Source organism: Equus asinus, chromosome 3 (assembly GCF_041296235.1).
Source record: "Equus asinus isolate D_3611 breed Donkey chromosome 3, EquAss-T2T_v2, whole genome shotgun sequence".
NCBI lineage: Eukaryota > Metazoa > Chordata > Mammalia > Perissodactyla > Equidae > Equus > Equus asinus.
Genome location: NC_091792.1, coordinates 96,277,508 through 96,303,704, shown reverse-complemented (window position 1 = coordinate 96,303,704; position 26,197 = coordinate 96,277,508). Strand labels below are relative to the sequence as shown.

The following is a 26,197-nucleotide window of genomic DNA, read 5'->3' as shown; positions in this document are numbered from 1 at the left end:
GTGGAGGCTTGATGCTGGGAAGCGGCAAAGCATTTCACAAAAGCCGGTGAACACACCAGTTTGGTTGGAACCCAGGGTTAGTGTAGGCAAGGACAGGCAGAAAGGCAGATTGTGGCCTTTTTGTTGAAGTCCTTCAGTGTTAGGATAGAAATCTGTATTTTTAATCTATACTTTTAATTCAGTAGGCAATGAGACATTTCTGAGGATTCTGAAGTACAGAAATATAATTGGAATAGCACAAAAAGAAATTGTATTTGGCAGCAGTGTGTACAACAGAATGGAGTTGCAAGAAATAAGGAAAACTTAGAAGAGTGTAAAAAATGAGGGTCTAATCTGGGGTGACAGCACAGGGTATGGAAAGAAGAGAGAGACATGGTAGAGGTAAAAAGAACAAGAATTATCAACCAGCTGGATGGCAGGAATTATAAAGGAAGAAATAGTAAGTAACTGCGAAGCTTTCAAGTAACCAGGAAAACGACAACTACTAGAACTAAAAATTCAAGGACGAGCTGATTTGAAGGGAAGATGAAACCTGACATAGACAAATTGATGAGCAACGCTGACACGAGACCTACATGTTTGAACCAAAACCAATTTTTAATACTGCCTACTGCCATTTCCAGTCTAAAAAAGGAATTAAGAAGACAGAACGGACATCTCTTCAGGTCTCATTTATGCAAAAGGCCTAGAGCCTGGTACGAAAGAGAGCAATGAGAAAATGGGATCTAAACTGCCCTGAACAATACAGGAGAAGAACAGAAAGGCTGTTAATGTTACCAGATTTTTAATTTTTGGTGGGGATGGGAGGGCTGATGGCTGAAGAGAAACAGTTGAGAGTTGTGGAAGAACACAAGAGAGGGAAGGAACTCTGACCTCAAAGGGAGCAGCTCCCTGCAGCAAGGTGACAAACTAGGGAGGAGCGGGGGAGGTGGGAGACCTCCAGGAAGTGTATTAGTGGTGACGAATGCACCTCTCTGAATATACTAAAAACCACTCAACTGCATGTTTAAAAAGGGTGGTTTTTATGGTAGATATGAATTATACCTCAATAAGGTTGCTACACAAAAAGAGCACGACCATGAATTGTAGGAGCAGTGACATCTGATACCCAATTTGAAATTGTTTTCCGTTGTTTTGGTTCTCCTCAGTTACTTTAGTAAAGTTATAAGAACCACTGCAGACTGGCCCCAGCAATACTAAAGGAATTAAAAGCCTGAACTCTGGCTTGGGACATGGACAGTGGACTCCCCACACCACTTGCTCCTTGGAGAGATGCTGGTCATCGTTCCATGAGCACAGAGAACAGAGAGCTGAAGCAAGTGCAACCTCCAGAGGGCTGTAAGAACTTCTGGGTCTGAAAGAACAGGGAGGGGCGTGTGGGCTGCCCTCAGTCACATCAAATGGGAGACTCGGACGACTATTTGGATGATAAAGAAAAAGTAACCGTCCCCACGCGTGTAACACACATACACACAGCTGGAAAATTCGGTACTTTAGGTTCACGTTAGTTTGGCATCTGAATGTTGGGTTTTAATGAAAACCCGAGGAATGAAGAAGATATAAAGTGAAGTGGTAAGAAAACAGAACGCTATAAATTACCTGGGGAAAGGGGTCATATTGAGGTTATATAACTAAGCCAACAGTCTGTATTTCTCATCCTCCTTTGGAGCACGGTCTCACATTAACACTACTGCAGTTTTCATTGAAGCTGGCATAAGCTTTTATTTTTTAGTCTTTAACAGGAATTCCAAACAGTCTGTTTAGAAGAGCCTCCTTCCAAACCTCAGACACCATACCTGCAAGTGCTTGAGGCCTTAATCTCTTAAACTGATCTCCTCCCTCACCAAGACGGTAGGAGATTATACTCTCAAGAGGTTAGCCAAGCACTCTTTGGGGTCTTTCTACTCTGCGGCCTGCCATCCGGCCAGCAATTAGCATGGTGGAGCCTTTGAATACCGGTTTTTGTACGGCTTTGGCGGGAAAATGTACAAGATGAGCCCAATTCCCAGACACATTAATATATTTGATGAACTACAGCAACTAGTGTATCTCTAAGTAAAAATTGTAAATTTCACCGGTTATTCCTGTGAAATAGTATGTATTATATATCTTACATATACCCAGATCTATTATGGGATAGGAGAGAAAGACAAAAGGAGAAAAACACGGGTGGATCTAAGGGAAATTGCATGAGTGGTATGTGTATGCAAGTGGGGGAAGGAAGATGTGTATGTAGAGAGAGAAGTGAAAGAGCCAGAGAGACAGAGGGGAGAGCAGAGAGGGAAAGCTAAAGATGGAAAGCAAAAAAGGAAGACACAGGGAAGCAGACGCAGCAGCGAGCAGTTTCTGAGAGGCCAAGAGAACAGAGAAAGGCAGACATAAAGGGGGAAAAGAAGGCACCAGTAAATACACTAGAATTATGAAATGTCCATTTGGCCCTTTTCTCCACTCTTCCTGGATCTTCCGCTCCCTTTTCTACTTATTCCAAAGACATTCTTGATAATGAGTAAATCAGTGTTAACGTCACACTGGAAATGGATACTCAGCATATTGTATATACATAAACACACACAAAATACAACCAACTGTGTCTAATGACTGCTTTACATCATAATATCTAAGTAAATTGGACTCGTAGAACTTCTCTTACTACCCAAAGTATTGAGAGAATCTAATACGTGACTCCCTTAGTCAGCAATATGCAAGTTTCATTTTTTCTCACATTAAGAACACTATTAATAAAAGATTTTCTTCCAAAATCAGTTTAAAGAGGGATTAGAAAACATAATTACTTGATGTCTAATTTTAATAGAATACACACTAAAATACAGTTTCCCTCATGTATCCTCCATTTTCTCTCAACAATAATTTTAAAAATAAGTACGTTTTTTTCTTCCACAGATTCCCCTAGGTGAACTAGCTATCAGCGATAGCACCAACTCTTGACCCCTTAATAAAAATGAAAGAGTCAACAAGTGGTCTTTATTTCTTCTGTTTCCATCCAGCGAACAATCAATCATTCACTTGCATCAACCGCTTTTTGACACGAATGGCATATGCAGCAGGCTTCCAAGGAAAAAATTAGACCCTAACCTATAAACTGTCCTGATCCTTTCACACTATTCAATTTTTCAACAAGTAGATAAATATGGAGAAAGGTTGTATGTGTGTCTGTGTATCAGGTGGTAGGAAGGTTAAACACACAGACAATGGAAGGACTACAAACAGGAACACCCTCTGGGAAAAGTACAACTGAGCAAATAACACAATTTTAATTGCTTTTTACTAGCAATTACAGATTCAAAATAAGTAAAGGAGGAAAGTGATATAAAGGTCTTACTTCTCATTTATACCTTGCCTCCTGATCATTTCCACTGACCCTATCAAGAGGCTTCGTAGATTAGAGAATAAAATAATTTAGTTCCATCTAAATCTATCCCACTGGCATAAATGGTAAGTTTTTAAACCAGCAATAAAATGGCTACTCACAAACTGATGAACAATTATAATTCTCTGGTATTATAGCACACCGTGTACCAATATCTAGCAGAATGAAATACCACAGTTATATACAACTATAAATCTATTTCACTGCCTTCTGTAACAGCTGCTAATTCAAACTCTTAGCTGAAATGCCATACTTAATCAGGATTTCAGCAAGAAAAGGACTGATGTTCATTAATAATGTTCAAAGCATTAATTACTGTTTTTAAAAAATAGTTACTAACCTTGCTGAAGAGGCTGAGTGTTTGTACTGGGATTCTGACTAACTGGCTGGGTTGAGCTACTGGCTGTTGTGGCAGTAACAAGTCGGACATAATGAAACTTGCTTCCAGGCACTTGAATCTGCTGGACATTGGGAGCAGTGGCCAGAGGAATAATTGTCTTAAATTGTGATGTGCTCACGCCTCCGACAGTGATGGTCTGCACAGCTGATTTCACTGCCTATTAAACAATACAACATGGCTATCATTAATCTGGGATTGAACTTTGCTACTCCTTTAACTCATGACAATCGCACAAGCGAAAAAGTATGTTCCTGTATTTCATCAAAAGCTGTTGAAAGGAACAACCTGTTCAAAGAGAAATGAAAAGAACAGTAATGAATACAGGAGTGAAACCAAAATTAATGAGTTCTACCTTCCATCTCTAGTAATTAACTTCCTTGACAGTCCAGGTCAGATGACTTGCCATGAAGAAATTATTCCTCAAATCAAAGAACTTACACAGTTTTGGTAATATCAGGTAAAATTTATAAGAAAACGATTATTTTAAAACTCCCAGAGTTAAATCTCATATTCAACACAGAGAAAAGAATATACAGATATTTGGCTTTCTTGCTGTCCACCAAAATACCTATGATAAATTTCATTTTCACATGTTCTGAAGGAGAAAGAAACCCACAAGAAAAGCCCATCTTATACCCTCATAAGTCTAGTCAATTCTGAAAGGCTTATAATACTCCACAGATACAATGTATCCACTAATAATGGGGTAGGAAGCCAGATTCAGTCCACATTACCCCAATTTTGGTGGTCTAGAGAAACTAGTTTTGGATGATTTAGATCTGAGTCAATATAATCATTTTAGTAATTTTTAATCCTTTCCTTCAGTCCTACAAAAAGCAATGTGACTTCTCAAAAAGCCAAAATAAACACCAGAGGCAGAACAGCACAAAAGTCTTTTAAGATGTCTCCAGTGGGTGTTTAATCAATGTACAACAGACTGTCATTCAAAGCAAAGGTCCACAGAACATTCTCTAACTACTTCTATAGTATTGTGTTATAAAGAAGTACCTCCCCACCTATTCTTCAAAAAGCCCTCATGCTAAAGGACAAGTGACTAGATGGAACAAATCTATATTCATTACATGGATAATAGTTTATGAAAGAATAATTCTGAAGAATTTGAACATTTTCATAAAAGCCCAGGGGAAAAAAATCAGAAAAATGACAATTTAGTTTGGAAATTTTACAGGTAATAGTCAAAGGAGATCACTTCAATATAAAATAATTCACATATTATCGTTAGGCACAGACACCACAAAGCAGATTTAAAATAAAGATAAGAGATAACAGTCATAGCAGTCAGTGAGTTAAATAAAAATATAAAGCTTAAGAAAAGGGATAAAATGTGTACATATGGAAGCTCCTGAAAAATCAAGCAACCTATGAGACAAATATGTACAATGGTGCAAAAGACACAGCCCTTGCTACAGCAGCTCAAAATGGAAAAAAAAATACTATCTTAAGAAACAAGGTGCCTCAAACATAACAGTTAAGTTTATTGCTACTTACTGTGCACAGAGGACAGTGCTTTTAAAAACGCTAAGATGATGTGATCTAAATCTAGCAGCCACATTATGCGCTAGGCAAAAGCATGGACCAACTAAACCAAGCTGGTTTTAGTTCAGTCTGCATACTATATCTTTTTCGATATCTTTACTTTCAACCTTTCTGCACGCTAAACTTCAAACTACAACTCTTACAAGCTGTATATGATTGGGTCTTAAAAAAAATCAGGGGCCGGCCCCGTGGCCGAGTGGTTAAGTTTGTGTGCTCTGCTTCGCCAGCCCACGGTTTCACCGGTTCAGATCCTGGGCATGGACATGGCACCGCTCATCAAGCCACACTGAGGTGGCGTCCCACATGCCACAACTAGAAGGACCCACAACTAAAAATACACAACTATGTACCGGGGGGTTTTGGGGGAGGAAAAGGAAAAAAATAAAAATCTTAAAAAAAAAAATCAGACCTGACTCTCTTTTTTATCAGTATTGTCTGTCTACATCTAATGTAGTTAAATCTACCATTGGACTGTTTTCTTATATGAACCACTCATCCTCTTCTGCTCCTTTTTCTCTCCTTTTTTTGCCTTCTCTTGGGTTAAATATTTTATTATTTCATTTCCCCCCTCTATTAGCTTGTTTTTATACATCACAATATTACTTTTAGTGGTTACCTTAGAGATTACAATATATGATATAGGAATTAAATTCATACTTTACACATCACTCACACAACAAAAGAACCATAGAACATTAACACCATTTACTCTTGCCCCATCTTCGTGCTCTTAAGTACATTAACTCTACATATAATTTAAACTCCATAAGACATTCATTTACATATACCCACAAAATTACCCTTTCTATACTTCCTACATCTCCATGCTTCCACTTGGGATCATTTTCCTTCTGCCTAAAGAACTCACTTTAGGATCTTCTTAAGTGCAGGTCTGCTGATGAGAAAGTCTCTCCAATTTATTTCTCAAAAAATGTCCAATCCTTCCTTATCTATTATCTAATTTGCTGATAAACTCATCTATTGAACTCTTAATTTCAGTTTTAAGTTTTCAGTTTGAAAATATTCATCTGATTCCTTTTTATAGTTTCCTGTTCTCTGCTGAAATTCTTCATTTACTTAAATAAATACCCTAAATATATATATATATATATTTCTTTTGGTGAGGAAGATTGGCCCTGAGCTAACATCTATTGCCAATCTCCCTCTTTTTGCTTGAGGAAGGTTGTCTCTGAGCTAACATCCGTGCTAGTCTTTCTCTATTTTGTGTGTGGGATGCTGCCAGTGTGGCTTGATGAGCAGTGTGTAGGTCCACACCTGGGATCTGAACCTGCAAACCCCAGGCCACTGAAGCACAGCACGCGAAATTAACCACTACACCACTGGGCTGGCCCCCTAAATATTTTAATCTTAGTTATTTTAAAAGTCTGAGTCTGATAACTCCATCACCTATTATATCTCTTGGTTTCAAATAACTTGGTCTGGTTGCCTGGTATACCTGATGATTTCTGACTAAATGCCAGACACGGCTTATGAAAAATTAAGGAGATCATTTGAGGCTCTGAATGATGCCATATTCTTCCAGAGAGAATTCACCTTGGCTTCTGGTAGGCAGTCAAGAGAAGGGGCAGACTGTCCTAACCCAACCATGACCCGAGCTGACTGGGAGCTGAGCTTCAGTCTCTGGGAGGCCTTGTCTAGCACGTAACATGTTCCTCCATGTAATATGTCACTGGCCCCACACAGGACCTGGGTGTTTACCAGAGCTCCTCCTCCTTGCTGGGGCCTGAACCCAAACTTCTGTCCATGAGAGCTATAAGACTGACAGATCTGCTCAGCTCTTCAATCTTTCTGTAGCCACTTTCTGCTCACCTTCTCAGTCACAACCTACAAATCAGGAAATGCCCTAAGGGGAAGTGTCTCATAGAACAGTAGGATGACATCTCTAGGTTTCCCTTTACTTCATGATGGTGGCCTCTGAAGTCCAGGCTCCCTTGGTAGGTCTCCAATGCCTTCAAACAGATTTTTAAAATATTTTTTATTCTCCTTTATAGCCATTCTTGGTGGAATGGTTGGTCTGCAACAAGCTAGTTCTATATAGCGAAAAACAGAAAATCTAGACTGCCTGGGTTTTAATCTAGGCTCCAACATTTCCTTGTTGTGTGACCTTGTACAGGCAATTAAACTTCTCTAAGTGCCTAAGTTTCTTCATCTGAAAACATGAAAATGGTACCTTTCACATAGGATTGTTGAGGATTAAATGAGTTAAATTATATAAAGTGCAAATAACAACTCATCCCATAGTATAATGCTCAATAAATGTAAGCTGCCATTTCTATCATCATTATTATGCCCTTTAGAGATGGAGAAACTGAAGCTCAGAGAGATTAAGGAACTTCCCCAAGGTCACACAGAAGGAGTAGCAGAGGCAGGATTTGAACCAGATCAAACTCCAAAGCCCATTTTCTCTTAACCAAGCCATGATAATGCCTCCTGCTATAGATGCTTAATGAATAGATTTTGTTTTTCTTTTGTGAAGGACATTGGCCCTGAGATAACATCCATTGCCAATCTTCCTCCTTTTGCTTGAGGAAGACTGTTGCTGAGCTAACATCTGTGCTAATCCTCCTCTATTTTATGTGGGATGCTGCCACAACATGGCTTGATGAGTGGTGCTAGGTCTGCACCTGGGATCTGAACCCATGAACCCCAGGCCACCAAAGCAGAGTGCATGAACTTAACCACTATGTCACTGGGCTGGCCCCAATGAATAGTTATTAACTGACTAAACAAAAGTAAGTAGCATCCAGTTGTCAAGAACTCTAAGAACTAATGTTGCACCCTGCCTCTAAGAAACATGAAAGCATTTTTTAATCAGTTAGTATACTGAATGGAAGTAAAAGTAGCATTTTTTAAAACTTTGTATTCATTTATTTATTTATTTATTTATTTTTGAGGAAGATTAACCCTGAGCTAACATCTGCCACCAATCCTCCTCTTCTTTGTTGCTGAGGAAGACTGGCCCTGAGCTAACATCCATGCCCATCTTTCTCTACTTTATATGTGGGATGCCTGCCACAGCATGGCTTGACACACAGCGCATAGGTCCACACCCAGGTTCTGAAACGGCGAACCCCTGGCCACCAAAGCAGAGTGTGCGAACTTAACCACTGTACCACCGGGCTGGCCCCAAAAACTTCTTTATTTTAACATAATTTTAGACTCACAAGAAGTTGCAAAACTAATACAGTTTCCATGTACCCTTTCCCCAATAGAACAACATCTTACATAACCAAAGAACATTACTAACACCAGGAAATTGACATTTGGTACAATATTATCAACTAAACTACAGAAAAGTCCAATTCAGATTTCACCAGCGTCCATACACTTTTTTTTTTTGATGTATACTAAAGACTGTAGATGCATGGAATCAACATCACCATCAAGATACAAAATTGTTCCATCACCACAAAGAAACTCTTCTAGTACCCTTTATATTCACACTCTCCCCCAATCCCAACTCTTGGCAACCACTGATTAAACTGCATTGTTTTAACACCTAAAATACTAGGTAACATATAAAAGTTACTGCTTTTGCAAAAGACAAAAACATTTGAATACACTTAATTGCTTTGAGAATTCACAATTCGGTCTCCTCCCTGAAGTACAGTGGCCCAAGAAACTCCATTTGAATGCCTCATTGCCAGAAAAAGTTCATGTGCATTCAACAAAAATCTTCAGTTATTGCTATTTCCTGATTAACATCCTTGACAGCTTGAGTTAAAAAGCAAAGATCTCAATTTAAATTCAAAATAACTGCATTTAACATGTATTAGTGGCAGCCCTAAAAAAACATGGACTTAAAGATTCCTTTTATCTGTACTATTTCCTAAGCCCTTTCTATTTACAGATTAATATCATAATTATATATTTAAGATAAATTTCTTTGATCATTACTTTCCAATTAGCAAATGCCAAAAGTCTTTGCTTAATTGAAGATTTACCTAAAAGAAAAGGAAGAATAAAACACTCTTCTTGTTCTGTAACTGAGGATTCTGATTTTATTTGGTGACGTTGGAGACAGACAGACACATAAACAGAGAGATGGCTCAACCAATGTTCAAAAACACTAAATTTGTAGGGTTCCATATTAATATGCTTCTTTTTTTTAAAATTTGCACTTTGGTTCTATTTGTAAACATGGCTTAGAAACCACTGTTTGGAAACATGGGCTTTGGTTCCGGTTTGTCTCAGTCTCGTGTGTATTCAGAGAAGCAACCTACTGTTTCTGTAGACCTTTGTCTCTCTATTTGCACAGGGAGAACATTACCACTACATGAAATTTGTATAGCGCTTTGGGACACCTGTACAAACTGCGCTGTTTCAAACAGATATTAAGATGGCATTTAATCTATTGGAAAATCAGAATAATACTTTCTTTAATGCTGACTGGGTAGTGTTTACCAAAATGCATTTGCTTCATTAAACATCAGCTCTTCAGGATTAGATGTTACATGAAATGGCCCACTTTTGTCAGATTAATTTATGGAATCCTAAGGTAAAGTAAACAAAGGCCTCTGCAATGGGACTTCTCAGAGCCTATAATATGCTAATACATATTATGAATCTCCTAGACAGGTATGATATATAGTCATGCACCATGTAACAACATTTTGGTCAATGACAAATTGTGTATACGATGGTGGCCCTATAAGATTAGTACCATATAGCCTAGGTGTGTAATAGACTATCCCATCTAGGTTTGTGCAAGTGCACTTTATGATGTTTGCACAGTGACAAAATCACCTAACAATACACTTCTCAGAACGTAGCCTTGTTGTTAAGTGATGCATGACTGTAGGGTGTTCCCAAACCTATTTAGCAATAGCATTTTGGGGTGGGAAACTTTTTCTTTTTTTAAAATTTATATATAATATACTGGGTGCCAAAAGAAGGACAGACAGTATCATGTCAAGACATCCTACAAGAAACAGTTTTCCACAGAAGTTGTAAAAAAGAATAGTGATGGTATATGACAGAACAGATAATGAATCTCAAGCAACCTGCACCATAAGCCATATTTGTGAAATCTCTCAAAGTAGCGATTCACAGGCATTTCTACATAGAAAATGACAAGATTCAGTTTTGGATTTAGGTAATTGGCAGCTAATTTTGGTATAACTTTCTAAGAGGAAAGAGTTTATGTTTTTTTCTTTTTTTACTGAAATATAATTGGTGTATAACATTGTATTCGTTTTAGGTATACAACATAATGATTTGATATATGTATATATTGTGAATTGATTACCACAATAAATTTAGTTAACATTCAGCCTGCACATAGTTACAAATCATTTTCTTCTCTTGATGAGAACTTTTAAGACTTACTCTTAGCAACTTTCAAATATACAATATACTATTATTAACCATAGTGACCATTCTATACATTACACCCCCAGGACTTAATTATCTTACAACTGGAAGTCTGTCCCTTTTGACCACCTTCACTCATTGCGCCCATACCCCCTGCCCCAGGCAACCACCAATCTTTTCTCTGTATCTGTAAGTTCATTTTTTTAAGATTCCACATGTAAGTGAGATCATATGGTATATGTCTTTCTCTGACTTATTTCACTTAGCATAATGCCCTCAAGGCCCATCCCTGTTGTTGCAAATGGTAGGATTTCTTTTTTTTATGGCTGAATGACACTTCCTTGTGTGTGTGTGTGTGTGTGTATACATAGATATATCTATATATATATCTACATATATAGATATATCTATCTGTGTGTGTGTATATATATATCTCATCTTTTATCCATTCACTTATGGACACTTAGGTTGTTTGCATGTCTTGGCAATTGTAAATTATGCTGCAATGAAAATGGGGGTGCAGATATCTTTTCAAGATGGTGATTTCATTTCCCTTGGATAAATACCCAGAAATGGAAGCGCTGGATTATATGGCAGTTCTATTTTTAGTTTTTTGGGGAACCTTCACACTGTTTTCCATAGTGGCTGCACCACTTTATATTCCCACGAACAGTGCCCAAGGGTTCCCTCTTCTCCACATCCTTGCCAATACTAGTGATTTCTTGTCTTTTTGATAATAGCCATTCTGACAGGTGTGAGGTGGTATCTCATTGTGGTTTTGATTTGCATTTCCACGATTAGTGATGCTGAGCCCCATTTCATGTGCCTGTTGACCATCTGTATCTGTATGTCTTCTTCAGAAAAATGTGTATTCAGAGTCTCTGCCCACTTTTTAATCGGATCGCTTGCCTTTTCTTAATTGAGTTACATGAGTTCTTTATATATTTTGAATATTAATCCCTTATCAGATATATGACTGGCAAATATCTTCTCCCATTCCGCAGGCTGCCTTTTCATTTTGTTGATGGTTTACTTTGCTGCACAGAAGCTTTTTGGTTTGATGCAGTCCCGATTGTTTATTTTTGCTTTTGTTGCCTTTGCTTTTGGTGTCAAATCCAAAAAATCATTGCCAAGACCAATATCAAGAAGCTTACCCCATTTTCTTCTAGGAGTTTTATGGTTTCAGGTCTTACACTCACTCTTTAATTCATTTTGAGTTGATTCTGGGTATCGTGTAAGAGAGTGGTCCAGATTCATGCTTCTGCATGTGGCTGTCCAGTTTCCCCAACACCATTTATCGAAGAGACTTTTCTTTCCTCATCATATATTCTTGGCTCCTTTGTCATAAATTAATTGATTATACACGTGTGAGTTTATTTCTAGGCTCTCTATTCTGCTCCAGTGATCTGTGTATTTGTGTTTATGCCAGTACCATACCGTTTTGATTACTATGGCTTTGTAATATAGTTTGAAATCAGGAACTTGTAGGGTTCCACATTAATATGCTTTTCTAAAATTTGTGACAATGTTTATAGAGCTTATCATCATGTAAAAACTATGTTTACATTACTCTAATTCCCAAATTTGGGGTTATTAAAATAAACCTACCAAGAAGCAAATTTGCAAGCTTTAAAATGCTTTCAAGCTAAAAGAGACAAATGAGTAAATGAGAAGAGATAAATATTATATGTATTATATGACTAACGACAGAGCCAAACCTTGAGACAGACACCAGAACTTTCAGCACTAATTTATTGACTGGTGAAATATTATGAAACAGGTGTAAGAAATCCATTTGCTATTTTTTCATTGATATTAACCCAACTTATGTTTTACTAATAGTTATGAATTGTAGTGACAAGGATGAGTAATTTAAATGGGATGTATTAGTATCCACGGGAGCATTCAAGAAAAGGGTCCAATGACCATATCAGGTAAAATTAGACAATCTGCTTTATAAGGCATCAGACTGATAAAAATCAGAAACCAGCCCTACTAAAGATTAAAACATATCAACATAGGGTAAATAAAACAGTATGAGACTGGCCTAGGAACAGAGTGCCAAATATCAAAAGAATAGATAAAATAACCCATATATAGAAAAGTTCATGATGAAAGTTGGCATTTCAGATCAATGGAGAATGATGAACTATTCAATAAATGATACAGATTAGCCATTTGGTCAGAAGAAAAAAGTAGGATCCCTATTACTCCAAAGATTTAACCTAAAAAATAAAACAACATCGGCATAAAGCCAGATCCATAAACCAATGGAATAGAATAGAGCCCAGAAATAAACCTGTGCATATGTAGTCAAATGATTTTCAACAAGCCAAGACTATTGAATGTGGAAAAGACAGTCTTTTCAACAAATGGTGCTGGGAAAACTGGATATCCACATGCAAAAGAATGAAATTGGACCCTTAACATCATATACAAACATTAATTCAAAAGGGACTTGCGACCTAAATGTAAGATCTAAAACCAGAAAACTCTTAGAAGAAAACACAGGGCAGAAGCTTCCTAACACTGAATTTGGCAATGATTTCTTGCATATGACACCAAAGGCACAGGCAATAAAAGAAAAAAATAAGAATTGAACTTCAGGAAAATGAAAAAGTTTTGTGCCTCAAAAGACACTGTCAACAGAGTACAAGAGCAATTCACAGAATGGGAGGAAATATTTGCATATCATATATCTGATAAGTGATTAAAATTCAGAATGTATAGAGAACTTCGAAAACTCAAACAAACCGATTCAAAAATGGGCAAAGGACTTGAAAATATATTTCTCCAAAGAAGACATACAATGGCCAATAAACACATGAAAAGATACTTGAACATCACTAATCATTAGTGAAATGCCACTCAAAACTACAGTGAGATACCACCTCACACCCATTAGGATGGCTACTATCGAGAAAACCAACAGTGGGGGCCTGTTTGAATTGAAAGCAGGGTCTCAAAGAGATATTTGGACACCCACGTTCATAGTAGCATTATTCACAACAGCTCAAATGTGGAAGCAACCCAAGTGTCCATCAACAGACGAATATACATATGATGGAATATTATCCAGCCTTAAAAACGAAGGAAATTCTGATATATGTTATACCACTGGTGAACCTTGAGGACATTAGGCGAAGCGAAGTCAGTCAGTCTCAAAAGGACAAAAACTGTATGATTCCACTTATGTGAGGTACTTAGAGTAGCCAAAGTCATACAAATAAAATAGAATGGTGGTCACCAAGGGCTGGGGGAAGAGAAAAATGAGGAGTTACTATGCAACAGGTACAGAGTTTCAGTTTTCCAAGATGGAAAGAGCTCTGGAGATGGATGGTGGAGATGGTTGCACAACAATATGAATGCACTTACCACCATTAGATTGTATACTTGAAAATGGTTAAGATAGCAAATTTTATGCTGTGTGTATTTTACCACAATAAAAAAAATAAGATATCCACCTTGCAAAGTGGGTTATGAAAATCAGTCAGGACCAAAATGATATAAAAGCTAATATGAACTTAATCATTTCATAAAATTTAAAAATAAGAATAAATCTATCTGGTTCTTGTACTTAATTTGTAATAAAAGAATACTATATGTAAAACAAATAAAACCAAATAATAATTTTTAAAAACAGATGAATATTTTAAAATACTGGAGTAAGGAAGATTTGTCTAAGCATGACTCAAAAACTCAAAACTCGTTCATGAAGACACTACAGTAGTCTGACTAATTTAATGTGCGAAATTTCTGCAAGAAAAAAAAAGCCAACTGGGAAAAATGTCTGTAACCACATTAATAACAAAGGAGTAATTCAATATGAAAGGGAAAAAAGACAAACCACCCAATGGGCATCAGAGTCCACAGAAGTCCAGAAGACACAAAGATTTGAATAATTTTTTAAAATATCAAGAGTGAGATATTTTAATCAGGTAGATTGGCAAAGACTAAAAATGAATGACGGGAGAGCACAGAAGCAGACCCAGACAAATACAGTCAATTGATCTCTTACAAAGAAGCAAAGGCAAATTCAATGGAGAAAGGATAGTTTTTTCAACAAATGGAACAACAGAACATCCACATGCAAAAACATGAATCCCAACACAGATCTTACACCTCTCACAGGTGGATTATGGACCTAAAACTATAAAACTCCTAGAAGGTAATATAAGGAGAAAATTTAGGTTATCCTGAGTTTGGTGATAACTTTTTAGATACAACATCAAAAGCACATTTCATGAAAGAAAAAATTGGTAAGTCAAACTTTATTAAAATTAAAAACTTCTGCTCTGCAAAAGGCACTGTTAAGAGAATAAAAAGGTAAATCATAGACTGGGAGAAAACATTGACAAAAACATATGGTAAGGTGTAAAGATATAGGAGCCATGGGGGTTTCAGGAATTCTCGACAATAAACAGTACCATAGGGATGCAACCAGCAAGATCCAGACTGAAAAACTGTAGAATATAACAACCTGCTTTTCTCTAAAAAAAAAAAAAAAAAAAGATGAGGAAAAGAAAAAGAGATGAAGAAACTAAAAGAAATATCAATCATTCACAAACTTTTCTGAATCCCAAATTCAAACATAGTGTAAAAATAAATAAAATGATCAGGGAAATGTGAACTAACTAGATATTTAATAGCATTAAAGGAACATGGGTAAGTTAAAAACAATGTCCCTATTTTTTATATATACGTGTAAAAAAATCTACAGATGAAATGACATGATTTATTTTTTAAAAAACCAAAGTTAGGGGAAGGTCATAGATGAAAGCAATGCAAACCACTAATTCTAAAGTTGGATAAAGGGTACATGGGGTTAATTACACTATTTTAACTTTTTAATATATTTTAAATTTCTACAGTAAAAAAGTTTTTAGGGGGCTGGCCCCATGGCCAAGTGGTTTAAGTTGCGCACGCTCTGCTTCAGCAGCCCAGGTTTGCAGGTTCACACCCCAGGTGTGGACCTACTTCACTCATCAGCCATGCTGTGGAGGCATCCCACATACAAAGTAGAGGAAGACTGGCACAGATGTTACCACAGGGCTAATCTCCCTCAAGCCAAAAAAAAAAAAGAGGAGGCTTGGCAACAGATATTAGGATATTAGCTTAAGGCGAATCTTCCTCACCGAAAAAAAAAAAAAAAAGTTAAAAAAATATGGCAACAGGACACCACAGGTATTCAGTCAACATAATTATAAAAGTATAAAACAAAATCAGTACTGTAACATAGAAAAGAGAATAAATTCTCAGTCATTTATTCCTTCTGCTCCTTTATTCTGGCTAATGGGTCCTGGTATGAGGAAGCTATATATAAAATAAAAATTCAGGCAACAGAATCAATGAAGCCTAGAGCCTGTAGTCACCTCACCTCCAACTCTTTTTAATCTTAGAAAAATCTACGTCAAAGTTTATCAGGAAAACAGAATCCCTTCACTTCAAATTGTACTCATTACCACCACGACCACCCCCAAGCCAAACATGAAAGAGCTTCACAGCAAAAGCTATTAACTTCTGAAACCTCTGTCTCAAAACTGTTCTCTCAATTTTTCAATACTGTCATTGCTCATATCACTTCCTGCCTGGATATTTGCAAAACAACTCAAAATCAGCTTTCTTTTATTTTTTTTAGATTGGCACCCGAGCTAACATCTGTTGCCAATCCTTTTTTTTTCTTCTCCCCCAAAGCCCCCCGGTACATAGTTGTATATGGTAATTGTGTATCTGGTCATGCTATGTGGGACGCCATCTCAGCATGGCCCGATGAGTGGTGCCATGTCTGCACCCAGGATCCAAACCGGCGAAACCCTGGGCCTCCGAAGTGGAGTAGGGGAACTTAACCACTCAGCCACGGGGCCAGCCCCAAAATCAGCTTTATAATCAGTCTCTGCCTGCCTTGAATCCACCATACAGACATTGCCTAACTTTTTGCAAACTTCATTTTCATACTTTTATTATATCCCTTGCTGCTCAGAAGTATTCCATAAGTCTCCTTTTAATGACAAATTTAAGCCTAAATTTGCTTCATGTTAAAAATTATCTATAATCTAACCCTATGTTTATATGCTCTCCACTCCCTCCAAAGCTTTACTTATTCCAATCAGAGTAGCTGTCTCACTTTTCCATGTGTACGTACCTATTTCACTTCCAGTCCTTCACTCTCATAGCTGACGTCTCTAATTCCTATCCCAAGCTCAGGGACGCCTTCTCTAACCATCCCACATGTCATGTGTCTTTTCTTGGTTTTGCAATTATATATGTTTGTATAATTATTTGATTCATTCCTTCACACTCCCTCCCCCAACTCCAAAGACTTCAGGTTCGAATGTCTATTTTGCTCTCTATTATTTCCCCAAAGAACACAGCCCCTAACACACTGTAGGCATTCAGTAAGTATCTGCTGAATGGTGAATCAAGGAAATACTAGGACTTATCTCTTTCTCCTTCCTCTTATACCCAGTCTACACCACACAATTTCATTATTCACTATTGTTTTACTTGCATTCAATTTTGTCTGCCCAACCACTGTAACTCTTCTGTATTTCACACAGTCTCAGCACATGGCACACACAGACCTCAAATAAATACTTGATAACCACTGATAAACAGAATGGGAAGAGTGGCTCTTTATAACAGAAAATCTTCATTCTTATTCAGGCTCCCAGTTTCCTGCCTACCTAATGCCAATTACCTGTGTTAATGTAGCACTATTTGCTATATATGGACGATTATGCTACAGACTTCTTGCTGCTAACCAAAATCTATATTCTCTTCTGCCTCCTACGCATATAGCCAGATTATTTCCAAGCCGTCCTTGCAGTCAGGTAAGGCTATGTGAATGAGTTTTAGCTAGTGAAGTGAATGCATGCAATACGCATCCTTCCAGGTATGGCCCATCAAAGCCTCCCACGTGTGCTTCTCCACGTCTTTTCCCTTCCAGCTGGCTGGAACGCAGACAATCTTTAGGGAGATGGAGAACATCACTCAGTTTATTGTAATTTCCAGCCTATTAAAAATATTAGCATTTAAAAATAAAATTCTCACATCACTTTTTAAAATGTATTCAAAAGAATCAAAGCAACAAATTGATTTGATACTCACTAGTATTTATATTTTAAAGAATATAAATAAATCATTCTTTAGCAGTCAGAAATTTACATTATTCCTTTTCCTCTGTGAATTTGTATTTGAATTCAATATCCCCTAAAAAATTTTATTCTAATGTAACATTTTTATATTTGAAATACTTTTATTATAATTCTCTGAAACAAAACGATGTATATACAGCCATGAGTCGCTTAATGACAGGGATACGTTCTGAGAAACACATTACTAAGTGATTCTGTCTGTGTGCGAACATCATACAGTGAGTACACTTACACAAGCATAGATGGTCTAGCCTACTACACACCTAGGCTATATGGTACTCACCTAGAATATACAGTACTAATCTTATGGGAACACCATCCAATATTCAGTCCGTTGTTGACTGAAACATTATTATGCAATGCATGACTATAAATTGAAATTTTAAAAGCATTATTTCCTATTCCTCCTAGGTAAAGCTCTAAATATTAAATAATTTTGTTTGGATTGAGTTAATAATATAATTATTATATACAATTAATCAAAGCAACATAAATATATCACAAATTGTGATTATTACAACACAAAAGATTTTATTGGAAACATCTCTCAATAAGATGGACAGGACTCATTTTTAAAGACTAATTCCTATATCCATAGATGAATATTACATATTTCCAGAGTGAGATTCAGCACCAATTCTATCTGTATTTTTTCATAAATATAAACAGTGAACAACACTGCTTTCACAAATAAGAATATATGAACAAAGGATATTTATTGTAATAATACACATTAATATTTTTAATTTTGAGTTTATACCAAAATCACATTATATTCTACCATCAAAAATTATTTTTAATGATCTGAAAACCAACTTAAGTCCTCCTTCAATTTAGTAGAAAGAAAAAAATTAGAACCTATCTAAACTAGATGCAAAAGAATTTTTAATAATCTGCAGTCGTTTGCTTCTTAATTTCTAGGAAATATTTCAAAAAGGCTTTTTACCAAAACCTATCAAATGTAGGTACCTTGTTTCATCCTGATACATTCAGAAACAGTTAGGAAAATTACTTTAACTGTGAACTTCCCAAGGTGAGAACAATGGTCTTTATCTTGACAGAGGTTTGGGCTGCACAGAGGTATGCATTTGATCTAAATGCATCCAACGGGATCTTTAAAATCTGAGCATTTCAGTATACATAAATTTTACCTTAAAGGAAAAAAATCCTCTAAAAAAACAGTGAATTCTAGTTAATGGTATGCTTGATGAAATATATGGGGAGAAGTATACTGGATATGTGCAACTTACTTTGAAATGCATTTAAAAAATAAGATGATTAATGGATGGAGGGATAGATAAATAATAAAGCAACTACAGTAAAATAATGAATCTAGAATTTAATCATAGAAGCTTCATAGAATTCTACCCAAGCTAGAAGACCTAGAAGCAGAAGAATGCAAGAAGTTATACTGGGCAGAGACATCACAGAAGTAAGAAACTTCTACTAAACCATTTGTACAAAGCTTATGCTCTGAAATCCCTCACAGGGGAGTCAAGCACATTCTGCATTCTAAATGGCAATGTGCTGGTTCAATTACTTACCAGAGGCAGGGCAAACAGGAAAGATCTGTTTGCCCAAATAAAGGCCAAGACAGAAGAGCACTCCCCTGGGTAGGAGAGCAAAACTGACAAGCAGCATACGTACGATGGGTTCAAGGACGTCCCGGAGCATTTGCATAGACTTAGAAGTAAAGAGAAAGATATTTTGAAGACGTATTCATGTTGACCACAGAGACATTAAGAGAAAGAAAAGAATCCATCAACATTATATGAAGTGTGACCAGGCCTCACATGTTAGGAATTTTACTTACTGTAAGACCAAATTAGTTGGAAAGAAAGGATTTCGAGGTTTCTAACTCTCATTTCTTTGATCCAATTTTCCAGAACCCAAGCTCTGCAAAGCTTTCTTGAACTTCAGGTATCCAAAAGTTCAACTACCCTGAAGTCTCTCTGAACAGATTTGACATGAATCCACAGCCCGGCTTCACTCTGCATGCTAAGTCACCCACCTTTAAGAGAATATGGTTCCCACCCAAGATATATAAGCTTAAATATCCAAAACAAAACAAAACAAATTCTGATGGCTGTTCCAGTAATGAAATTAGAGCCAGACTCAGAGATGACCTAGATGTTGCAACCACCAGATAAAAACTTTTAAATAACTATGATTAACACGTTAACAGATTTGGTGGGAAAGGAAGGCAACAGGCAAGGAACAGAGGGGAACTGCAGCAGAGAGATGGAAACTATATGAAAGAGTCAAATGGAAAGGCCAGAAATAAAACAAATACTATTAGCAGAGATAAAGAAGTTCTTCAATGGGTTCATTAAGAGGCTCCACACAACTGAGGAAAGAATCAACTAATTTGAAGATATGTCAACAGAAAGTATCCAAACTGAAAGACAAAGAAAAAAGTGGGAGAGGAGAAGCAAGAATAGAGTCTCCAAGAGCTGTGGAAGTTTATCAGTCTAACATCTTTGAAATTGGAGTTCTAGAATGAAAAGAAAGAATAAGGCAGAAGAAATTTTTCAAGAGAAAATGCCCAAAAGTTTCCCCAAAATAAAAGAAAATAAATCATAGATCATAGGAACTTTAAAATCAAGATAAATATATGTCTAAAAAAGAAAACAACACAACATATATGTGGATACATAATAGTCAAACCACAGAAATCCAAATATAAAGAAAAAATCTTGAAGGCAGCTAGAAAAAAAAGAAAAAGACACATTACACACAAAGGAAAAAAAGACAAAAATTACAGATTACTTTTCGCCAGTAACTGTGCAATCTAGAAGTCAATGGAGTGACATTTGTAAAGTACTAGGGGAAAACTGTCAACCCAGAATTTTTACCCAATGAAAATATCTTTCAAAAATAATGGCAAAATAGACTTTTTCAGGCAAACAAAAGGCGAGAGAATCTCTCATCAGGAGATTTTCCTTAAAGAAATATTAAAGAAAGATCTTTAAGAAGGAGTTTGATATGAGACTGACACTGGGGCCTTCACAAAGAAAGGAAGTGTGTAGGATATGGTTAAAATGAAAAGAAATCAAGGACTTTTTTTCTTATTTTTAATCGCTTTATAAAAGATAATTTTATGTAAAGCAAAAATAGTAAAATGTACTATGGCGTTTATAAGATGTAAATTCACAAAAGTAAAATGCTTCACAATGACTGCACAAAGGATCAGAGAGAGGAAGTGGAAGCACCGTGCTGTTCTTACCCTACAAGAAGTGATGCAAATGTGAAGTTAGACTGTGGCAAGTCAGCAACGTATATTTGACTCTAGAGTAATCGATAAATTAAAAAAAAATTTAACTATAACAAGCCATAGTAGAGATAAAATAGAATCATAAAAAATATTCAATTTGCCTAAAAGGCAGAAAAAGCTAAAAAAAGAAAAAGAACAGATGGGATAAGGAGAAAATAACTAGTAAGATGCAAGATTTAAATCCAATCATATCAACAATTAGATTAAACACAAATGGTCTATAAATACTGATTTTTTATATTGACTATTTATCTAATCATCTTGCTAAATTTATACATTAATTCTAATATTCAACGGCAGATTCTTAAATTTTACATGAATATGAATAATGTCTATAATACAAATAACGTAATAATATGAATAATGTAATATGTAAACTGTGACAATTTTTTATTTTGTTTTGAAGCCTGATACCATTTATTTCTTGTTCTTGCCTTACTACATAACTCAGACTGCAGTAGAATTGAACAAGTACTGAAAGTGGGTATCCTTGTTCAATATCGCACCGTTACACAAAGTTTGATGTATTTTCTCCCTTTTCAAATTATGAAATTATCCTTCTATTTTTATTGTTTCAAGTATTTTGCAGCAAAATGGAGGCTGGCTACTATCAGGCTTTTTTGCCCGTGTTAAGATGTATACATTCATATAATTATTTTCCTTTGTCTTATTAATGTTGTAAATTCAACGGATAGATTTTTAATGTTAAACCACATTGCATTTCTGAAATAAACCAAAATATGCCAAGAAAAAAACAATACTAAAAGGGAAGAGTAAGATTACAGGACGAAAGACACACTGAAAGTCAGAAAGTAGAGGATAACAGCACTGCTAAAATCTAAAGCAAAAAGAAAGCCATGCAGAATCACATTTTCATTTGTTTAATGCTTATTTGCATGTCTAATAAGTTCTTAAGAAAACTGAGGGTTACTTTAGAAAATAAATACAATGGAAGAAATTTGTCCTACAATAAGAGATAACTATAATATCAGTAAATTAAGAAGACATTAGACATGCCCAACTTCCCACAACAAACCTGGCAACGTTAGTTTAAAAGATGGAGAAGAGAGGGAGAATGGTCTGCAAACTGTAATAAGAAGCAAGGAAGATGCTTGTCCCCCACATCCCCCCTTCTAGGCTCAGTGGTACAAGAGCTGAAGCAGAGAAACAGCCATCACTTAAGAAGTCTGCAGGGGAAGCAGTATCCTCAGGGAGAGCCAGGTATCCATTCGAGGAAAAAGATAAAAGGAATATTCAGTGAAGAGGTTGAGGATTTAGGGGATTATTTTGATTATGAACTCCAGATAGGACACGCTGGAAAGATTTCAAGAGGTGGGGATGGGTGAGAGAGGGGACAGAAAATACTGACAGCCTGAGGGAGACTAGGTGTGGGAGATGAAAGTGATCTAGAAGTTTGGGCTTTCTGGTGGTACCCAATATAAACAGGGATAAATAACGAGAGAAGTCCTGGAAGATTCAAGGCAGATGGTCAGATTATGAATGCTGGCAGGTAGGAAATGGTGAGTGCCCAGGGGTTTCCTTTTGACCACTTTCGATCAATGAGAGCAAGATTTCCAGCAAATCCTTACTTTCTAGTCTTTTTCTTAATTGACTCTTCTATGACCTTTGAAATTGTAGCCCAATATCATTCCTGAAGTCTCTCCTTCCACGTTTCTTAGTTTCTCCTACTACCTCTCTTACCATTCCTTCTCTTCCATTGGCTCCTTTTTCTCCTACCAACTCAACATTCTGTGATCCAGTCCTGCTTTTTTTTCAATCTACACAAAACCTCATGCTCTCTGGTTGATTTTATCTATATGCATAGTTTTAGCCACTGTCTATTTCAGCCTTCTAAAGATACCCTCCTTTAGATAATCACTGGGTATTTCAATGACAAACATCTCCAAGAACTAAACAACATCTCTTTGCCCAAACTCCTTCTATATTCCTTCTCTAGTATATATGTTTTCTATTCTCTCAAAATTTGGCTGAAATAAGGCCCCCAAAACTGAGAACTACAAATGATAAACTTCCCCCAGCATAAAAAAGACATCTATGCCACCCTTACTAAAAGACAGCATCCCTATCATCCACCTCCTGCTTACTGAAAATGAAACAAAACAGACTTGAATTAGAAGTGAATTCATAAACACAGAGAATGCTGGGGCTTTACACCTCAGCGAGAACAAAGGCAGGAGTTCTCCAAGAAAACCTCTGGGATAGACTGGGTGATAGCTGTAAGAAGGGAAAACTGACATTTGAATCTTTGGCTGGCAACATACTGAGATAAAGAAACCCTTGAGCCCAGCTTGGTCTAGCCAACAGAATTGAACGCAGTGAGAGAGTTCTTGGGAGAACCTGACACATATCGCCAGGAGTTTAGGGCACACATGAACACAGAAACTGGTACCAGTCTGGAGAATTCTGAAAGCAAGAAGTTCTGAAAGCATGGAGCTGTCAAAATGGCACAGCAATGACACAGAGGACAGCAGATAGACAAGCTGCACTTTTATCACTAGGTTCTAATAGGTTCCCATTAGTCAAGTAGATGCTGCAGAAGGGCTAAAGCATCTTCATGGGCCAAAGACATGTGCCTTCTGGAGTAAGGGCACTCAGCTGTAACAGGCTGTAGGGTGGACTATAAGAACCAAGAGAGAGCTAAGAGGAGACCGTCAAAGGTAGCTGAAGTGTGCACCAGACCCATGACAGGGAACCAGGCAATGCGGATGCACCCACAGGGGGCTCCAAAAACCATCCTGAATGCACAGCTCTGCAAGTCCACACCTGGACACCTGCCACACAGAGGTGCGGCACCAGCAGTTGAATTACAATAGTCCCAGTCATATAAAACTTTGTCCTTTCTCTTCTAGTCTTCCTTCCAATCAGAAACCAAAAACAGAAAGGGGGAGGAGGTAGAGGAGTGAAGAAACAGATTACATTCCTCTTCTCCAATACCTGGTCCCTGAGGCATGATTAGGTCTGAGTTGAGGGGAGAAGCTCTCAACTGGATGTAAGCTTTTGACTAGACTTTTTATACTTGTGAATTTAATCACCAAAATAAGGCTTGTTCTTATAGTTAAAAATGACCTCTTGTCAAGAAGCAGAGAGGGAAGATCCAATATGGCATGGCTAAAGTCCAGGCTGAGAGAATATAAAGCTGGCTCTTATTGTATGCCATCAGGCATATAGCCCATAAATCAGTCATACTAGTCCACGGTGCCACCACCTACTCTGTTATCCAAGTCAGGAATCTGAGAGTCATCCTAGATTCTGGCCCCCTATGACCCTGGCATCCAGTCATTATGTCTTAAACTCTTTCAATACATTTCTTCCTCCCTATCCCCTTAACTACTAGTCTAGCTCAAAACTGAAGTGCAATAACAGTCTAACTTGGTGATTCTCTACCCTGGCCTACACTTCAGAATTTTAAAGTATTAGATCTAATGCCTAGGCCCCAGCCTACAGACTGATCTAAATGGGGTCAGCTAGGGCCCAGCCATTAGTTCTTTCAAGAAGTCCCAGGTGCTTCTAAAGTGAAGCCAAGGTTGAGAATCACTAACCTAAGTGGTCTCTCCAGGATCCAGGCTTACCTTCTCCCAAACTATTTTTCATAATACCACAAGAGTCATCGTTTTTAAAATGGGAGTCTCCTATTATCCTAGAGCAGCAGTTTTCAATCTAGGCTACCCATTAGAATCACTTAGAGAGCTTCTAAAAATCCTGATACCAGGCCAAACTGCAGACCAATTAAAACAGAGTCTCTGGGGATAAGAGCAGGCAGTGGTAGTTATTAAAGCTCCCCAGGTGATTCCAGTCTGCAGAGAAGACTGAGAACCATGTCCTAGAAGCCATGGGAAGCTACAAAAGTCTAGAACAATAAAATCTAAACTCCCCTGAAGGTAATGAGACCTTCCATCTAACCTCAGCACCCTCAGCTCTCACACTACCAAAGCAATACAGCTTCCCTGAAAGCTACGCTTTCGTTACCTCAACCCACAAAGCCACCTCTGCTCCCCCACAGCTAAGACTCAAACTACTTTAAGGTCAAGACTTTTCAAGAATAGCCTCCTTGGTATAAACTTTGCCTGACACACACAGCAGAGCTCACCAATGCACCTGTGACTGTTAGGGTTTTGTATGGCAATTCTTAATGCATAAGTCTATCTTTCCTATTGAACTGCTTGAAATTAAAAACATATTCATGCTTTTATCCCCAGTGCCTATCACTGTGCACAGCACATAGTAAGCACTCAAACATCTGCTGAATTCATTCCATTTAAGTAAATAATTATCTACATTATTACGTAGGCAGAATCCCACTGTAAGAGACATATTTATACATTAAATTCAAGTCTCATTAAAAGAGAAACCAGTAGCTAGAATTTTTAAAAAATGTAAGGCAAACATTTAACATTTGTTATATTTATGACGGTAACAAATTAAAGAAAAAAACTGGGCACAAAGGGCAGTATATTTTTAGAATCACAAGGTGGCACCTTACATAATAATGACGTTTGGGTCTCCACCTGAATATGTCCTTTAAAACAACTTTTTCACAAGTGTTACGCTGGTATAATGACATCTGTATGTTTTAGGAAAGTGAGCTAAGACAACTTACTTGACCTAAAAGTCAAATGACAGGTACTCTGCCACCTTAAAATGAAAACAATTATGAAAAACTTTCACATGCTTTGAATGAATTGTACTTAAGCTTAAAAAACTCTGATAATATGGTTACAGGCATTTGATGGCAATTTCTAGTACTCTGGATACTCTGTTACACAGCAAAAGCTCAGGCCTCCATAGAGTCCAGGATAGCTTAAACAGAAGACATGGAGTATTCTATTAAAATAAAAAAAGTTATACTTAACATTTTTAATTTACATAGTTGCTATATATGTGACTTACCCAAAGACAATAATTTTGCACAGATAGTGACTGAAGAGGAATTAAACACATAACATACCTCATCCAAAAGATTTCTGTTGTATCCACATTCATATGGGCCACGGAAATCATCTTAGCATGCAAAATGTTTACTATGTTACTAGGTGTTTAGAGTAAGTTTTTATTTGTTATATATCCTTCAT

The 26,197-nt window shown here is 37.0% G+C and overlaps 1 protein-coding gene across 15 annotated transcripts in view; it reads right to left on the bottom strand.

Annotated features, from left to right (window-relative positions):
- Nucleotides 1-26,197, bottom strand: part of LIN54 (lin-54 DREAM MuvB core complex component) — a 64,589-nt gene that overhangs the window by 14,577 nt on the left and 23,815 nt on the right. For all 15 annotated transcript variants that reach the window (XM_070505520.1, XM_070505518.1, XM_044766231.2 and 12 more), the window contains one exon: nt 3,729-3,945. In XM_070505520.1, coding sequence (XP_070361621.1) covers nt 3,729-3,945 — 217 coding nt within the window. The remainder of the gene's footprint in view (nt 1-3,728; nt 3,946-26,197) is intronic.